At 50.4% G+C, this 17,096-nt stretch overlaps 1 protein-coding gene across 1 annotated transcript; it reads right to left on the bottom strand.

Annotated features, from left to right (window-relative positions):
- Positions 1-249: 249 nt before the first annotated feature.
- LOC129044243 (left-right determination factor 1-like) lies at positions 250-3,094 on the bottom strand. The gene is made up of 4 exons (XM_054502020.1): positions 2,762-3,094; positions 1,752-1,998; positions 1,366-1,605; positions 250-1,057 (listed from the first exon to the last, which is right to left on the bottom strand). Exons 1-4 carry the CDS (start codon positions 3,009-3,011, stop codon positions 694-696), a joined length of 1,101 nt encoding a protein of 366 aa, XP_054357995.1. The 5' UTR covers positions 3,012-3,094; the 3' UTR covers positions 250-693.
- Between the last annotated feature and the right edge of the window lie 14,002 nt (positions 3,095-17,096).

The raw sequence follows: 17,096 nt of genomic DNA, 5'->3' as shown, positions 1-17,096 counted from the left end.
TGGGCGACAGAGCGAGACTCTGTCTCAAAATAATAATAATAAAAATACGAAAAATTAGCCTGGCATGGTGTTACATGCCTGTAATCCCAGTTACTCAAGATGCTGAGGCATGAGAATCGCTTGAACCTGGAAGGCGGAGGCTGCAGTGAGCCAAGATTGGGCCACTGCACTCCCGCCTGGGTGACACAGTGAGACTCCATCTCAAAAATAATTAATTAATTAAAATAAAATAGAAAATTACAAAATTACAGAATAAAATGTGTTTTATTCATGTTTTACGAAGTCTTTATTTTCTGGATTGGGGATGCGCAACCCACCCTTAACCCCAGGTCTTAGGTCCCAAGTGATGGTGGAGGCGTTTAGCCCAGATCCAGTGAAAGGACAAGTAAACAATGACACACTGGGGTTTCTGCCCCCAGGTTACAGTATCTCCACATGTAAGTGCTTAGAATATAGTGCAGTGAATAATAAGAATAGAGAAAACTGAGCAAGGGCTCTCCAGTGGCCAAGGATTCTCATTCCTGAGAAGCAAAAATTAGGTGAGGTAACTTGTCAGAGGAAGCAAATTCAGGGCTCACTAGAGAGCACACAGCATTTGTCCATCAGCAGCTCAGTCATCACCAGCTCTCCTGGTACCCTAGAACACTTCAGAAACACACACAAGTCAAGTCCCTCGATGGCTACTCTAGGCGCCTATGGCTGGAGCCTCCTTGGCACGAGCGCCCCATCCGAGGCACAGCTGCACTTCTGCACCCTCATGTTGGGCAGGCTGACCACCTGGGGCCTGATCCTGCCTCCCTCCTTGATGCCGACGATCATGGGCAGCGAGGCAGTCTCCGAGGCGATGCACTGTCGCGGCCCCAGAAACGGCCACTTGAAGGCCAGGGCCTCCGGGGGCTGCTGGCAGGTGCCCACACACTGGTAAGCCAGGAAGCCCGGGGGCTCCAGCACCCAGTTCTCGGCCCACTTCATGCCCTGCAGGTCAGTGTACATCTCCTGGCGGCAGCAGCGGGTGCCCTCGGTCACTGGTCCTTCAGGGTCACAGTCACCCTGAGCTCTGTGTGGGCAAGGAGAGCAGGGTCAGAGGTCAGCTGGGAGGGCTGAGGTCAGAGGGCGTCTGGGTTGGAGACTTATGATCCACCTCTCAACTTCAAAATGCTGGATGTCTGTGATATAGGATGGACAGCTAGAAATAACTTGAAAATTAATAACCGATACTTACTGAGGACCTCCTAAGAGTCAGAGGAAGAATCGTATACATTGTCTCATTCATTCCCACAGCACTCTGAAAAGTTGTCCATTTCAAAATAAATTTAATTGCCTGTCTCTTTATTCCAGCTTACCAGTTTGACCCTCAGCACCTACCCATAGTCCCCAAGGTCCAGGGTGTGCAGCTCCAGCTGGGGCTCCCCAAGCCCGGCTGGCGCCCCCTGCGAGGCAAAGCGGACCAGCTTGTGGGCGCCGGACGCCAGCGGGCCCAGATGCTCCCTCTGCACCGACACCTGTAGCAGCAGCGGCTGCCGGGGCCGGCTCAGCTGCTGCCAGAAGTTCACGGCCTCGGTCACGTCGAAGGCCTTCCAGCCGCTCTCGTGGACGGACACCAGCCTGAGACATGACACAGAGACCCAGCGCCGCTTGAGGGCGGGGACTGGGACCGGCCCTGAGGACCCCGCAACGCCCCCCGCGTCTCCGCCCCCAAGCCGGGCCGAGCAGCGCCCTCCCCCTGCCCTGCGCGCCCGCGCGACCCCCACCTGGAGTCGATGAGGGAGGTGCGGTTGGAGCCGTCGTCGCGGACGCGCAGCCACTCGACGGTCACCCGGGCCTGGGCGCTGCGCGGGGACAGCCGCCCGTGCCTGTGCAGCGCGGCCTTGGGGACCGGCTCCTGGAAGAGCCGCAGCACGGCCTGCACCAGCTCGCTGTTGGGCGGCAGCCGCTGCTCCATGCCGAACACCAGCAGGTGTGTGCTGGCCTCCGACGCCAGGAACCTGCCGGCCACCTCTGGGGACAAGAGCAGGGTCAGCAGGGCCTCCCCCGACTCTAGCGGAGCTCTGAGGATGGCAGGGCCACTGAGCTGGCAGCCAGGCCAGGAGACACCGGCCCTGTTCTATCTCTGGGGCAAACCCAGTTTACAAATCTCCCTTGGATCTGGGCCTTGTTTAGCAACAATTTCCATCCAGCAGGCAGGGGTGCCTGTGGGACCCTGGCTAGCAAGTTTGCCTCAGCTGAGATGCTGGGAGCGGAATCCTCACCCAGGTGCCTGGCATTGGGTCTAACTCTGAGCACTGAGGAGCTAGGGAGGCGAGAGACTGCAGGAGGATTCAGGCCCAGCTGCACCCCTGACAGCCAGGTATAACCCAGGTTGTCTACTTAAGTGCAGTATTTTTCAGTTACCCAAACATGCTTCTATTTACAATGACTCATTTTGATGTTCACAATGCTGGGAGATGGGCAAGACCTAGTTATACCCCAGTTCCACGTGAGTAAATGGTTGTGAGATGATTTTAAAGCAATATGCTCCAAGTAGAGCTCAGACCAGAGTGGCAGTATGAAAACAGACCCCCAGAGTCCTGACCGCACGCACCACTGCATGCTGAGGCCCCACCATCCTCACAGGCCCGACCCCACCTCACTGCCCCTTAGACCGTAGCCCTCACCCAGGCTCCCGCAGACCTCTGCAAGGCCAGGAGCCCTTTGACATCACCGGAGTGGGCACATCTGACCTGCCCCATGGGACCGGGGCAGCAGGGAGGGAGGGCCTCACCTCGGAAGCTCTGGCTGAACCTCTTTCCACGGGAGCGGTCCCCGTGGCTGCGCCGCAGCAGGGCCACGTATTGGGCCCTCACGTGGGTGGGGATGACCAGCTCCTCCATATAGGCCCTGTCCAGGGCGGGCACCTCTCTGAGCTGCAGCTGCTGCAGCAGGCTGCCCAGGAGCTGCTCCCCGGTCAGGGCGGCCCCGGAGCCGGCCAGGCGCAACACCCAGAGTGCCCAGCAGAGCCAGAGGGGCCGCATGGTGCTGCTCTGGAGGAGCAGCAGGAGGCAGAGTGGGGCTGTCCCTTGAGAAGGCTGCAGGAGGGTCTCAGGCAGCTGGATGTGCTGAGAGCCAAGCCTGGGCAGCTTTATAGCCTGGGGTGGAGGGAGGAGGTAGGGAGTGGGGAGGGAAGGAGGGAGGGAGGTCACACCCCTGAGACCTCCTGGGAGCTCACAGCCAGACGGGTCCCTGAGCTGGGAGGAGGGGGCTGTCTAGATAGGGCAAGTCTGTCTGGGCTGTGAACAGCTGGCTACAGCTGTCTATACAATGGTCATGAACCCCTAATGTGGGTTGAGGCCTGACCAGTTAAATTAAAAAGCTCATTTCCTAGAGTAGAGGTGGGGCTCTCGTTCTCTGCAAGAGGCTCAGTTCCCCCAGCTGCTGGTAAGTGGACCTGGAGTCTTGTTCCTTGCTGCAACCAAACAATCGACAGGAACCAGAACGGCTTGGGCAATGCCAGGGCTCTCTAAGGGCCAATCCAGTCTGCAGGGATGAGCATCTGGGCCCGTGCTCAGAGGGCCCTGGGGCCTCATGAGATCCTGAGCTGGTAGTCCCCAGTTGTGAAACCAGATTTCCCACTGTTCTGGGGGGACCTTCTTAGGCAAGGGAGCCTAGGAGCATTTAGTTCCAACGGGGTTTTGTCCAATAAGGAAGGAGCCTCATCCTCTCCCTCATCCCTGCTGTTCACAGAATTAGAGTTTAGAGTTGAAAGGAATATCCAGGCTACCTTCTCCCCCAATTTTTTTTTCTTTTGAGACAGAGTTTCATTCTTGTTGCCCAGGCTGGAGTGCAATGGCGCAGTCTCGGCTCAGGGCAACCTCTCCCAATTTTTGAGCTGAAAAAAAACCTAGGCTCAGAGGTGTCAACTTCCCGAAGCTCACAAAGTTAATGATCAATGTCCATATAAAGTCAGGTCTTGCAATTCATAGAGTTCTTGGTACACTCAAATTATTTATAGCCTAGTTTTGACCTCTGCCCTAAAGGGAGCCAGGTGGTCTCAATCCAGGTGATCAGGTCTAGGCTGGGGCAGGGGGACAATCCCCCAAGACAGAGGACCCCTATCCTGAATGTGGATTTGTGAGCTGGTTGAAGAGTTTTGCTGGGGAAATAAAACATTTGGGTGATCAGCCAGGGGCAGGGCTACCAGACAAAATACAAGGCACTATTTGGGACATAATTATACCAAAAAAATTATTCATTGTCTACCTGACATTCAAATTTCACCAGAGTCCTATATTTTTATTGGCTAGATCTGGCAACGCTAGCCAGAGTTCAGAAAAATAAAACAAATGTGGATTGGGAGACTGTTTACAATGGTCTGAAGTGTTGCCAGGAGGGAGGGCAGCCCCACCCTTTGTCATGCAGAAGAAGGAGCCTGGCTTCCCCAACCATCCCCACTTGGGTCTGCCCAGATTGGGCTTGAGATGGTAAAGTGGCCCCAGAACCAGATCTTCTGTCTAAGGGAGGAGAGCGGGGCAAGGAAATGAGTGATCCCTACCCTGACTCAGAGCACATTTGGACCTGGCCCTGGGCCCAGAGCTAAGGGCACTGGAGGGCAGTGGGCTGGCCATGCTGGGGAGAGGGGGAGGGGGGCCAGGTAGGAGGGTGGATGAGGAGTGGGGCCCTGTGCCCTTGAACACCCTCCTGCCCCTGGTGGGCCAGGATGTGGCCCCAACCAGAGGCCAGGTTGCCAAGTGAGGGCCATGGGAAAACATGGGGTCAGAGGTCATCCTGGGGCCTCCATGGATGGGGATGAGCTGGACTCAGGCCTGGGCTCTGAGGTCAGCAAAGCTAAGAGTCCAGGAGTGGAGTGGCTTCTAAGTCAGAGCCCAGCATCTAGGGTCTCCAGGGTGGCTTTTGCCCCCTTCCTGGGCAGGGGCAGATACTTCTGAGAGTGCTCAGGAAATGCCCCAAGGCCAGTCCAGGTGTCCTGGGCTGCCCCAACCCACACCATCAACCTCCCTGACCCCAGGCCTGGGGGCCCATGTGGCTCCTTGGTGGTTCCAGGCACCCCCTCTGTGTGCCCTTCCTGTTCTCCCAAAGTAGCTCAGACTCTGGCATCATCAGGGGGCCTTCCCTGGGGCTCCGTCTGGGCTGAGGAGGGTGGGAAACAAACCAGGAATAGGGACGTGTTTCAGTTCATCCAGTGCCTTTGTATGGTGGGCGCATCTTGCCAGACAGCAACAACTCAAGCATGGCCTGGGAAGGACCCTTTGTCCCTTGGTGATGTTTGTTCAGTGTTCCAAGCTATGAACCCTGGGAACGGCCCTGGATGTTTAATTATGTTTAACTATGAAGAACATCAGGCCCCTGGCCCGTTACTTGGAACACAGGCTGTACAAGGAACAGAGGTCCATTGTTTTGAGGTAGGTGGAGGCTGTTAAGTAGAAGTTGCTAGACGGAAGTTGCAATGTGAAGGTTTTGGGCTGGGCGTGGTGGCTCACGCCTATAATCTCAGCACTTTGGGAGGCCAAGGTGGGCGGATCACTTGAGGTCAGGAATTCGAGCCCAGCCTGGCCAACATGGCAAAACCTTGACTCTACTAAAAATACAAAAATTACCTGGGCTTGGTGGCGGACGCCTGTAGTCCCAGCTACTCGGGAGGCTGAGACAGGAGATGCACTTGAACCCGGGAGGCAGAGGTTGCAGTGAGCTGAGATTGCACCACTGCACTCCAGCCTGGATGACAGAGTGAGACCCTGTCTCAAAAAAAGCCAACCAAACAAACAAAAGTTGCAATGTGAAGGTTTCTACATAACCTGCATGCTTTTCACAAATGGCAGCGGTTGCTCCTGTCCAGCCTGCCGCTCCTGGACTTCCCCCTGTGCGTAAATCCCTCGAATAAAACTCATGTCTCGCCTGCTGTCTCTGGGTCTTTTCTTTGGTCTCTCCAAGGTGGTGCCCTCCCAGCTTGCCTGCTTGGGGGTCCAGCATGACACCCTTCTTGGCAAGAGTGAGTTCAAACCTTGCTATGCCACTCACATTTACTAGCTGTGTGGCCTCTGGCAGGTTTTTTTTACTTTTTCAAATTAATTTTTTAATATTATTCTTATTTATTTATTTATTTATTTATTTATTTATTTATTTATTTTTTGAGACGGAGTTTCGCTCTTGTTGCCCAGCCTGGAGTGCAATGGTGTGATCTTGGCTTACTGCAACCTCTGCCTCCTGGGTTCAAGCAATTCTCCTCTCTCAGCCTCCCGAGTAGCTGGGATTACAGGCGCCCGCCACCATGCCTGGCTAATTTTTTTTGTATTTTTAGTAGAGATGGGGGTTTCACCATGTTGGCCAGTCTGGTCCCAAACTCCTGACCTCAAGTGATCTGCTCACCTCGGCCTCCCAAACTTCTGGGATTGCAAGCATGAGCCACCGCGCCCGGTCATATTTTTAATTTTTTTTTCTGAGATGGGGATCTCACTATGTTGGCCAAGTTGGTCTTGAACTCTTGGCTTCAAGCCATTCTCCTGCCTTGGCTTCCCAAAGTGCTAGGATTACAGGTGTGAGCTACCACACCTGGCCACTGGCAGGTTTTCCACATTCTTCAGTACAATACGTTTCCACCTATAAAATGGGAATAATGTATTTTTCTTGCAGTGTTTGTATTAATTGAGATGTCTACAGAGTGCCTAGCACAGCCTCCTGGTACACACTAGGTGACCAATAAATAGTAGGAGTGTCTTATACTGTTACTAATTTTTTAAATGTTTAAATTTTTTAAATTGTGTGTTAACATTGTTTCTTTTTTGTTTCCTTTTTCTTTTTTGTCCTCTGGTGTTGAAACTGAATTTTTGTAGTTTTTTTTGTTTTGTTTTGTTTTTTTGTTTTTCTTTTCTTGAGATGGAGTCTCGCTCTGTCGCCCAGGCTGGAGTGCGGTGGCACAATCTCCACTCACTGCAAGCTCCGCCTCCCGGGTTCACGCCATTCTCCTGCCTCAGCCTCCCGAGTAGCTGGGACTACAGGCGCCCACCACCTCGCCAGGCTAATTTTTTTGTATTTTTAGTAGAGACGGGGTTTCACCGTGTTAGCCAGGATGGTCTGGATCTCCTGACCTCGTGATCCGCACGTCTCCGCCTCCCAAAGTGCTGGGATTACAGGCGTGAGCCACCGCACCCGGCCTTGTTTTTGTTTCTGTTTTTGTTTGTAATTAATACAAGTAGCACAACTTTCAAAAGATAGGAAAGGGAATATGGAAGATTGTCAGTCTCTTTTTGTTCCTCATCTGCACATTTTTATTTTATTTTTATTTATTTATTTTTTGAGACAAGGTGTCACTCTGTTGCTCAGCCTGGAGTGCAGTGGTGCCATCTCAGCTCATTGCAGCCTCAACCTCTTGGGCTCAAGGGATCCTCCTGCCTCAGTCTCCTGAGTAACTAGAACCACAGATGTGCACCACCACACCCAGCTGAATTATTGTTATTATTATTTTGAGATAGAGTCTCACTGTGTTGCCTAGGCTGGAGTACAGTGGCAGGATCTCAGCTCACTGCAACCTCCACCTCCCAGGTTCAAGAGATTTTCCTCCTCCAGGGTTCAAGAGATTCTGCTGTCTTAGCCTCCCAAGTAGCTGGGATTACAGGCGCCCACCACCACGCCTGGCTAATTTTTGTATTTTTAGTAGAAATGGGGTTTCACCAGGTTGGCCAGGCTGGCCTCCAACTTCTGACCTCAGATGATCTGCCCATCTCAGCCCCCCAAAGTGCTGGGATTACAGGCATGAGCCACCGTGCCCAGCCAAAATTTTTTATGCTTTGTAAAGAGGAAGTCTTGCTGTGTTGCCCAGACTGGTCTCGAACTCCTGGGTGCAAGTAATTCTCCTGTCTCAACCTCTGGAGAAGCTGGGAACATAGGTGTGTGCCATCATGCTCAGCTTATATTTCTGTTTTTGAGAACTGTTTGTTTATACCTTGTGTCAATTTTCTACTGAGTTGTTTTTTCTTATTGATATGTAGACACTCTTTATATATCAGGGACATTAGCCTTTTCTCTGTTATAAGCATTGCAAATATTTCTCCCATGTATAATTTGTGTTTTATACTTTGTTTATGCTTTTTTTGGTCATACTCTAATGTTTTTATTGAATTACGTTAAATTCTCAGATTAGGAAGCACTGGCATTTTCTCATCTAAGAACACAGTTTGCCTTTCCTCATGGTTTGTCTTATGTCTTACATATAACTTGTTAAAACATCTTATAAATAACTTGTTAAATCAACTCCTGGGTAGTTTGCTTTTCATTTGTATTGAAGGTGGGATTTTTTTTTATACCATCACACTGCTTAAGTGTTGTTTGTGTCATTAAAGACTTGATTCCCCGTTTTTCTTTTTCTTTTTTTGAGACAGAGTCGCTCTGTCGCCCAGGCTGGAGTGTAGTGGCACGATCTCTGCTCACTGCCACCTCCACCTCCTAGGTTCAAGTGATTCTCCTGCCTCAGCCTCTGAGTAGCTGGGATTACAGGCACACACCACCACACCTGGCTATTTTTTATTTTTAGTAGAGACAGGTTTTCATGGTCTTGAACTCCTGACCTCAAGTGATCCACCCACCTAGGCCTCCCAAAGTGCTGGGATTACAGGCATGAGCCACTGTGCCCAGCCTGAAGATTTCAGGCTATGGTACCAATTGGTACATAGAAGTCTTCTTCAAACTTCTTACAAACAATAAGACATTCCAGTAAAGTGAGTTCAAAATTGGTACATAGAAGACTTTACTGGAACTTCTTATTGTTTGTAATAGTTCTTAGTTGATTTCTTGCATTTTCTAGGTACAAAATCTTAATATTTGCTACTAATAATTTAATTCCTCTTTTTCAAAGTTTATTCCTCTGGATTTTTTTTTTCTATTGTCTAACTCCATTTAGTAGTTTTCCTAGAACAATATTCAATAAAAGTTATGATAATGGATAGCATTGTTTTGTTCCTGGTTTTAATAGGACTCCTTTACTATTTCCCCATTGAGTATGAGCTTTACAGTTGAGCTAAATACATTTTATCATGTTAACGAAGTATCCATAATAGAAGTTTTTAAAAATCAAGAACGGGCTGGGCGCGGTGGCTCACATCTGTAATCCCAGCACTTTGGGAGGCCGAGGCGGGCGCATCACGAGGTCAAGAGCTCAAGACCAGCCTGACGAACGTAGTGAGACCCCGTGTCTACTAAAAATAAAAAAATTAACTGGGCGTAGTGGCGCACGCCTGTGATCCCAGCTACTTGGGAGGCTGGGCAGGAGAATTGCTTGAACCCAGGAGGCGGAGGTTGCAGTGAGCCGAGATCGCACCACTGCATTCCAGCCTGGGCGACAGGGCAAGACTCCAACTCAAAAAAAAAAAAAAAAAATCGAGAACGGGCCAAGCATGGTGGCTCATGCCTTAAATCCTAGCACTTTGAGAGTCCAAGGCAGAAGGATTGCTTGAGGCCAAGAGTTCAAGACCAGCCTGGGCAACATAGCAAGACCCCATCTCTACAAAAACATTTTAAAATTAGGTGTGGTGGTGTGCACTTAGCTACTCAGGAGGCTAAGACAGGAGGATCACTTGAACCCAGGAGTTTAAGGCTGCAGTGAGCTATGATTGTGCCACTGCACTCCAGTCTGGGTGACAGAGTGAGACCCTATTTCTAAATAATAATAATAATAATAATAATGTTGAGTAAAACCAATTTGATGAATATCTGGAGCAGTGAGAACTCTCAAATGTCACTGGTGAGAGCGTAAAGTGCTACACCATACTAGAGAACTTGGCAGTATTTACTACAGTTCAAGATACCACGTAAACTTAAGACCCAATGGCCAGGCACCACGGCTCATGCCTATAATCCCAACACTATGGGATGCTGAGGTGTGAGGATGGCTTCAGGCCAGGAGTTCAAGACCAGCCTGGGCAACATAGCAAGACCTCATCTCTACTATAAAAAAAATCAGCCAGGCGTGGTGGCACACACCTGTAGTACTCCCAGCTACTCGGGAGGCTGAGGTGGCAGGATTGCTTGAGCCCAGGAGTTCGAGGCTGCAGTGAACCATGATTGCACTACTGCAATACAACAGCCTGGGCAATAGAGCGAGACCCTGTCTCTTAAAAACAAAAAAGGGGCCGGGCACAGTGGCTCACGCCTCTAATCACAGCAATTTGGGAGGCCGAGGCAGGCCAATCACCTGAGGTCAGGAGTCCGTGACCAGCATGGCCAACATGGTGAAAGTCCATCTCTACTAAAATTACAAAAATTAGCTGGGCGTGGCGACGGGCACCTGTAATCCCAGCTACTCGGGAGGCTGAGGCAGAAGAATCACTTGAACCCCCATGGCGGGGTGGGGCACAGAGGTTGCAGTGAGCCCAGATCACGCCACTGCACTTCCAGCCTGGGCGAGAGAGTGAGACTCCATTTCAAAAAAAAAAAAAAAGAAAGAAAAAAGGCACAGTCATTTCATTCAGTTGGACAGAAATGCATGCATAGATTGATGATACAGCAGCATTGTTTATAAGAGTCCAAACTGAAGCAACTCACCAAAAATATCCATCGACACTGTAAAGCACAAATAAAATGTAGTATAGTCTTATGGAATACTTTATGGCAAAGAAAATGAACCAAAACTGTCTACAACATTGGCAAATGTCACAAGCAGAACATTGAACAGAAGCCAGACATGAAAGATGAATACGATTCCATTTGTTTAAAATTCAAAACCATGCAGAAGTAGAGTGTGTAGAGATGGATTTGTTTGCTTTTGTGGGAAGGAAAAAAAGTCATTTGCTAATTAATAGTGATAATTCTGCTCCTCGTTTCTAATATTTACACCTCTGATTTTCTTCTACAGTTACTCATTTTGATTATTTGCAGTCATTGTATACAAACTTTTCAGGAAATACCCTCAGGCATGCAGAGAGCTGGAGGTGGAAATTATAAGAGGACCTATGTCCCCTATATTCAGGGACCTATCCCACCAACACTCTGCCCTCCTAGCCCCAGGGCCTCATTGGGAAGTCTGTCTCCTGCCTGAGCGACCACAGTCCAGCCCAGCGTTTCAACACCATCCAGGGCTGGCAGCAACAGAAGCAAGTTGTCCCTTGGCAGATGAAGTAGGTGCCACTGGCTTCCCGATCTCCCTAGATCCAGGCCTGCCCTGTGTGTGGGGAGCTGCCCCCAGCTGCCCAGGCTCATGCAGTGAAGTTTGGTTTGTTTGTTCTCTTTGTGGCTTAAGTCATACCTCAGCTCCACCTATCAGTGAACCACTTCCTGTTGGGGAAAACACCTAGACGGTGTTTTGATTCCACCACATCTCTGTGGCAGCATAAACGTGCACACTGCCTTGTGCCATAGCAAAAGTGATTTCATGATTGACGGCTGCTCCTGCCACTCTCTCCACAGCTGACACTTTAGCCTCGACTTCCCCTCCTTCCACGCCTCCTGAAAGCTGCTACTTCCCAGCATCTCCATCCAAAAACACCTCCTTTCCCTTTTCAAAGAGAAGTCTTTCCAGGATTGAGAAATGACAAAGAAGGCGGGTGCGGTGGCTCACACCTGTAATCCCAGCACTTTGGAAGGCCAAAGTGAGCAGATCACCTGAGATCAGGAGTTCGAGACCAGCCTGGGCAACATGGTAAAACCCTGTCTCTACTAAAAATACAAAAAATCAGCCAGGCATGGTGGCGGGTGCCTTTAATCCCAGCTTACTTGGGAGGCTAAGGCACGAGAATCCCTTGAACCTGGGAGGCAGAGGTTGCAATGAGCCGAGATCGCATCACCACACTCCAACCTGGGCAATAGAGCAAGACCCTGTCTCAAAAACAAAAAAAATGTTCAAAAAGCAAAACACTCACATAAACCAGTCCCTGTCCTCAAATCTTGCCTTGAAGAAGGAAATTCTAGAAACCATTCATCTCTATAAGCTCCTCTTCCGGCCTCCCTTTCTCTTCAATTACTTAAGCAAATATTTGTTGATGATTTTGCCCCTTTTCAGTAACCTGAATGAACCTGAAGAGACAGGGGCAACCTCAACAACAGGAAGTACAGGTGCAGTGCGGGGATCTGGGACAGGCAGGTACTCCACAAAGGCGAGTTCCGGAGCCCACAGGTGCCCGAGCTGCCCTTGCAGTGGCTGGTTCCACAGTCACCTTCAGGAAGCCTGGTTTCTCCCCTCGCTTCACTTACCTCTCCTTTTCTCCTTCGCCGTCCCCCATGCCCTGGGAGGAAGGCATTGTTGACATTTCATAAAGGAAGCCCTGAGCATCTGAGATCCTTGTCCGAGGTCGCAGATTGTTAACAAGAGCACTGTAGGGGGGCAAGGGAGGAGCAATCCTAGCTGGGTGACCTTGGACAAATTCATCATCTGCCAGTGCCTCAGCTTCCTCGACTATGAGACGGGGGCATCGATTTTATCTGTGCCCCGAGTGCGTAGTGAGGATTACATGCGTGCCAGGCAACTACACGGAGCCATCCTGGGCAACAAGGTCCAGCCACCACTGGGGCCTGGCTGCGAAGCATCCTTTCTCGCCCTCTTTCGGCATCCAGCCGCTCCCGGCTTCACCAACTGACTTGTGGACGGCCTATCAGAGGGAGGGTCAGCGACTTGTCCAGGGCCAGACAGCTGGTGAGTGGCACACTGGAGACTGAACTGAGAACTCACTCTTGCCGGGAAGGGGCTGGATGACCTGAAACATGGGTCTTTATTCCTGCCTCTTTCCCCACTGTCCTCCGTGGGAGTCTGAGCTACTCAAGGACAACAGGGAGGGCCCACACAGGGCATGTCTGGAAACCCCAAGGAGCCCCATGGGCTCTCAGGCCTGGGGTCAGGGAGGTTGATGGTGTGGGTTGGGGCAGCCCAAGACACCTGGACTGGCCTTGGGGCATTTCCTGAGCACTTTCAGTAGTGTCTGCCCCTGCCCAGGGAGGGGACAAAAGCCACCCTGGAGACCCCAGATGCTGGGCTCTGACTTAGAAGCCACTCCACTCCTGAACTCTTAGCTTTGCTGACCTCAGAGCCTAGGCCTGAGTCCAGCTCATCCCCACCCATGGAGGCCCCAGGATGACCTCTGACCCCTGTGTTTTCCCATGGCCCTCACCTGGCAACCTGGCCTCTGGTTGGAGTCACATCCTGGCCTATCAGGGGCAGGAGGGTGGCCAAGGGCACAGGGCCCCACTCCTCATCCACCCTCCTACCTGGTCCTCCTCCTCCTGCCTGCATCATGTCCTCAAGTTCAGTCCCAGGGCTGGGCCCTCAGTGGGGGTGGTGAGCTTCCTCTCGTTCTCCCATTCCCTGCCGCCTGCTGCCCTCCAGGATAGCAGATGTGGCTTCAGGATGACTTCACAATTCCTGGCCTTTTGGGCCCTATCTGTCCCTGTAGACCAGCCAGATCCCCCACCCCCACCCCCCGACAGGCCTAGGAAGCCAGGCTCCTTCCTCTGCATGACAAAGGATGGGGCTGCCCTCCCTCCTGAGGACGCAACAGCCCATTGTAAACAGTCTCCCAATCCACATTCCCTTTCTTCTGGCTGATTGCCCAATTATTTTATTTCGCCAGCAAAACTCTTGAACCCATTGGAAATCCACATTCAGGAAAGAGGTCTCTGTTTGCAGAGGGATAATAGGTCTGGGGGCTTTGCCTTCAGTCTGCCCCTACTGATCTCCCTTGCCCTGGCCCACACCCAATCAGTCCTGTGAATTAATAGTGAATTAATAGTGTCCAACCCCTGGCCAGGAGGGTCCCAGGGTGTGAACTGCGTGTTGCAAACAGCCAGAGGTCAAGAAAAGAGCCTGCTTCTCTTTTCTCCTCTATACCAAGTGCCACTTCACATGCCAGTCATTCACAGCTGCCTCCTGGGCTCCCACTGCCAGCCTGGCCTCTCCAATGGGCACCAGAATCATCTACCCGAATGCCCTTCCACTGCCACCTGTTCCCATCTCAGTACACCCAGCCAGGTCTCCAGACCTGGGGCTCATTCTGTTGTTTTTTGTTTTTGTTTTGTTTTGTTTCTGAGACAGAGTTTTACTCTTGTTGCCCAGGCTGGAGTGCAATGGCATGATCTCAGCTCACTGCAACCTCCATCTCCCGAGTTCAAGAAATCCTCCTGCCTTAGCCTCTCAAGTAGCTGGGATTACAGGCATGTGCCATCATACCTGGCTAATTTTATATTTTTAGTAGAGGTGGGGTTTCACCGTGTCGGTCTGGCTGGTCCCGAACTCCTCACTTCAGGCGATCTACCCACCTCGGCCTCCCAAACTGTTGGGATTAGAGGCATGAGCCACTGCGCCCAGCCCTGGGGCTTATTGTTGTTGTTGTTGTTGTTGTTATTATTATTATTATTACTATTATTATTTGAGACAGAGTCTTGCTCTGTTGCCCAGGCTGGAGTGCAATGGCGAGATATCGGCTCACTGCAACCTCCACCTCCCAGGTTCAAGCGATTCTCCTGCCTCAGCCTCCCGAGTAGCTGGGATTATAGGCGCATGCCACCACACCCGGCTAATTTTTGTATTTTTAGTAGAGGTGGAGTTTCACCATGTTGGTCAGGCTGGTCTCGAACTCCTGACCTCAGGTAATCCACCGGCCTCAGCCTCCCAAAGTGCTGGGATTACAGGCATGAGCCACTGCGCCTGGCCAGGGCTCATTCTTGAATCCTTCCTATCCCACATCCCTCAGAGTCAGTCCCCAGCAGGTGTCTTGGTCTCACTTCCAAAACACATTTTATATCCATTCATGACCCTCCATCACCTGCCAGGGCAACTGCAACTGCCTCCTCCTGCTCCTATTCTCCATCCTCGGAGTCAACAGTGGTCTGTGACAAACTTTAATCAGAAAACATATTCCATTAATCAAAGCAATAAGAAAACTAACCACCCAATTAAAAAATGGGCAAAAGACCTGGACAGATACCTCATCAAAGACGATATACAGATGGTAAGAAAGCATATAAAAATATGCTAACTGGCCAGGTGTGGTGGCTCACGCCTGTAATCCCAGCACTTTGGGAGGCCGAGGTGGGTGGATCACCTGAGGCCAGGAGTTTGAGAGCAACCCGGCCAACGTGCCAAAACCCCATCTCTACTACAAATACAAAAAATTAGCCAGGTGTGGTGGTGTGTGCCTGTAATCCCAGCTACTTGGGAGGCTGAGGCAGGAGAATGGCTTGAACCCAGAAGGCGGAGGCTGCAGTGAGCTGAGATCACGCCATTGCACTCCAGCCTGGATGACAAGAGCGAAACTCTGTCTCAAAAAAATAAAACAAAACAAAAAACAAAACCAAAAAAGATGCTAACCATTGGCCGGGCACGGTGGCTCAAGCCTGTAATCCCAGCACTTCGGGAGGCCAAGGTGGGCGGATCACGAGGTCAGGAGATTGAGACCATCCTGGCTAACACGGTGAAACTCCGTCTCTACTAAAAATACAAAAAAATTAGCCAGATATGGTGGCGGGCACCTGTAGTCCCAGCTACTCGGGAGGCTGAGGCAGGAGAATGGTGTGAACCCGGGAGGGGGAGCTCGCAGTGAGCTGAGATGGTGCCTGCACTCCAGCCTGGCTGACAGAGCGAGACTCCGTTTCAAAAAAAAAAAAAAAAAAGATGCTAATTTGTCATTAAGGAATATGTCAGCGGGGAACAACAATGAACTATCACTATACAACTATTAGAATGGCCAAAATCCAAAACACTGACAACACCAAACATTGACGAAGTAACAGGCAGAGCAACAGAAACTCTCAGTCGTTGCTGGTGGGAATGCAAAATGGCACAGTCACTTTGGAAGATAGTTTGGCAGTTTCTTACAAAACTAACCCTACTTTTATCAAATGATCCAGGAATCACGCTCGTTGGTACTTACCAAGTACCAAATGAACTGGAAACTTATGTCCACACAAGAACCTGCACACAGATGTTGATGGTAGCTTTATTCATAATTGCCAAAACTTGGAAGATGTCCTTCATTGGGTGAATGCGTAAATAAACTGTGGTACATCCAAACAATGAAATATTATTCAATGCTAAAAAGAAATGAGCTGTCAAGCCATGAAAAGACATGAAGGAATCTTAAATGCATACTACTAAGTGAAAGAAGTCAATCTGAAAAGGCCATATATATATGATTGCAACTATATGATATTCTGGAAAAGACAAAACTATGGAGACAGTAAAAAAATGTGTGGTTTCCAGGGGCTAGAGAGGAGGAAGGGATGAACCGGCAGAGCACAGAGAATTTTTAGGGCAGTGAAACTACTCTGTGTGTTACTGTACTGGTAGACACATGCCTTTATACATTTGTTCAAATCATCAAATGTGCGCCAAGAGCCAACCCTAATGTAAACTCTGAACTCTGGGTTATAATCATGTGTCTGTGGCCGGGCGCAGTGGCTCACGCTTGTAATCCCAGCACTTTGGGAGGCCAAGGCGAGTGGATCACCTGAGGTCAGGAGTTCGAGACCAGCCTGGCCAACACAGTGAAACCCCATCTCTACTAAAAATACAAAAATTAGCTGGGTGTGGTGGTGGGCACCTGTAATCCCAACTACTCGGGAGGCTGAGGCAGGAGAATCACTTGAACCCTGGAGGGCACAGAGGTTGCAGTGAGCCGAGGCTGTGCCACTGCACTCCAGCCTGGTGAGAGAGCAAGACTCTGTCTCAAAAAACAAACAAAATGATGTGTTTGTGTAGGTTCATCAAATTTAACAACTGTACCAGGTTGGTGGGGACACTGATAGTGGGGGAGTTTATACATGTAGGGGGAGAGAGTATATAGGAATTTTTTGTGCTTTCCTCTCAATTTTGCTGTGAGCCTAAAACTGCTCTAAAAAATAAAGTCTAGTAGAAAAAAAAAAAAACCTCCAGTGACTTCTTATTACACGTTGGATAAAATTCAAATTTCTTCCCATGTCCTTAAAGCCCAGCTGACCTGGGCCAGGTTTGCCTGCTCCACCTCAGGTCCTTCCTCTCCTCCTCTCCTCACTTGCTCCCTGAGAACAATGCACACAAGCCTCTTTACTCTCCCCAAACGTGACATGCCAGTCGCACCTCAGGGCCTTTGCACAAGCTGTTCTCTCTACTTGCAAGGGTCTGCGCCCAGACCTTTGCATGTTAATTCGTT

Source organism: Pongo pygmaeus, chromosome 1, assembly GCF_028885625.2.
Source record: "Pongo pygmaeus isolate AG05252 chromosome 1, NHGRI_mPonPyg2-v2.0_pri, whole genome shotgun sequence".
NCBI lineage: Eukaryota > Metazoa > Chordata > Mammalia > Primates > Hominidae > Pongo > Pongo pygmaeus.
The sequence above is the reverse complement of the archived record's forward strand: the minus strand, read 5'-3'. Positions and strand labels throughout refer to the sequence as shown.

What these genes read in the sequence shown, in the direction of transcription:
- LOC129044243 (XM_054502020.1), bottom strand. Translation starts at nt 3,011, where the DNA reads ATGCGGCCCCTCTGGCTCTGCTGGGCACTCTGGGTGTTGCGCCTGGCC. An exon ending in ACCTCCCTCATCGACTCCAG is followed by an intron (nt 1,606 to 1,751) that starts GTGGGGGTCGCG and finishes GTCATGTCTCAG; the next exon opens with GCTGGTGTCCGTCCACGAGA. An exon ending in CTGGACCTTGGGGACTATGG is followed by an intron (nt 1,058 to 1,365) that starts GTAGGTGCTGAG and finishes TTGCCCACACAG; the next exon opens with AGCTCAGGGTGACTGTGACC.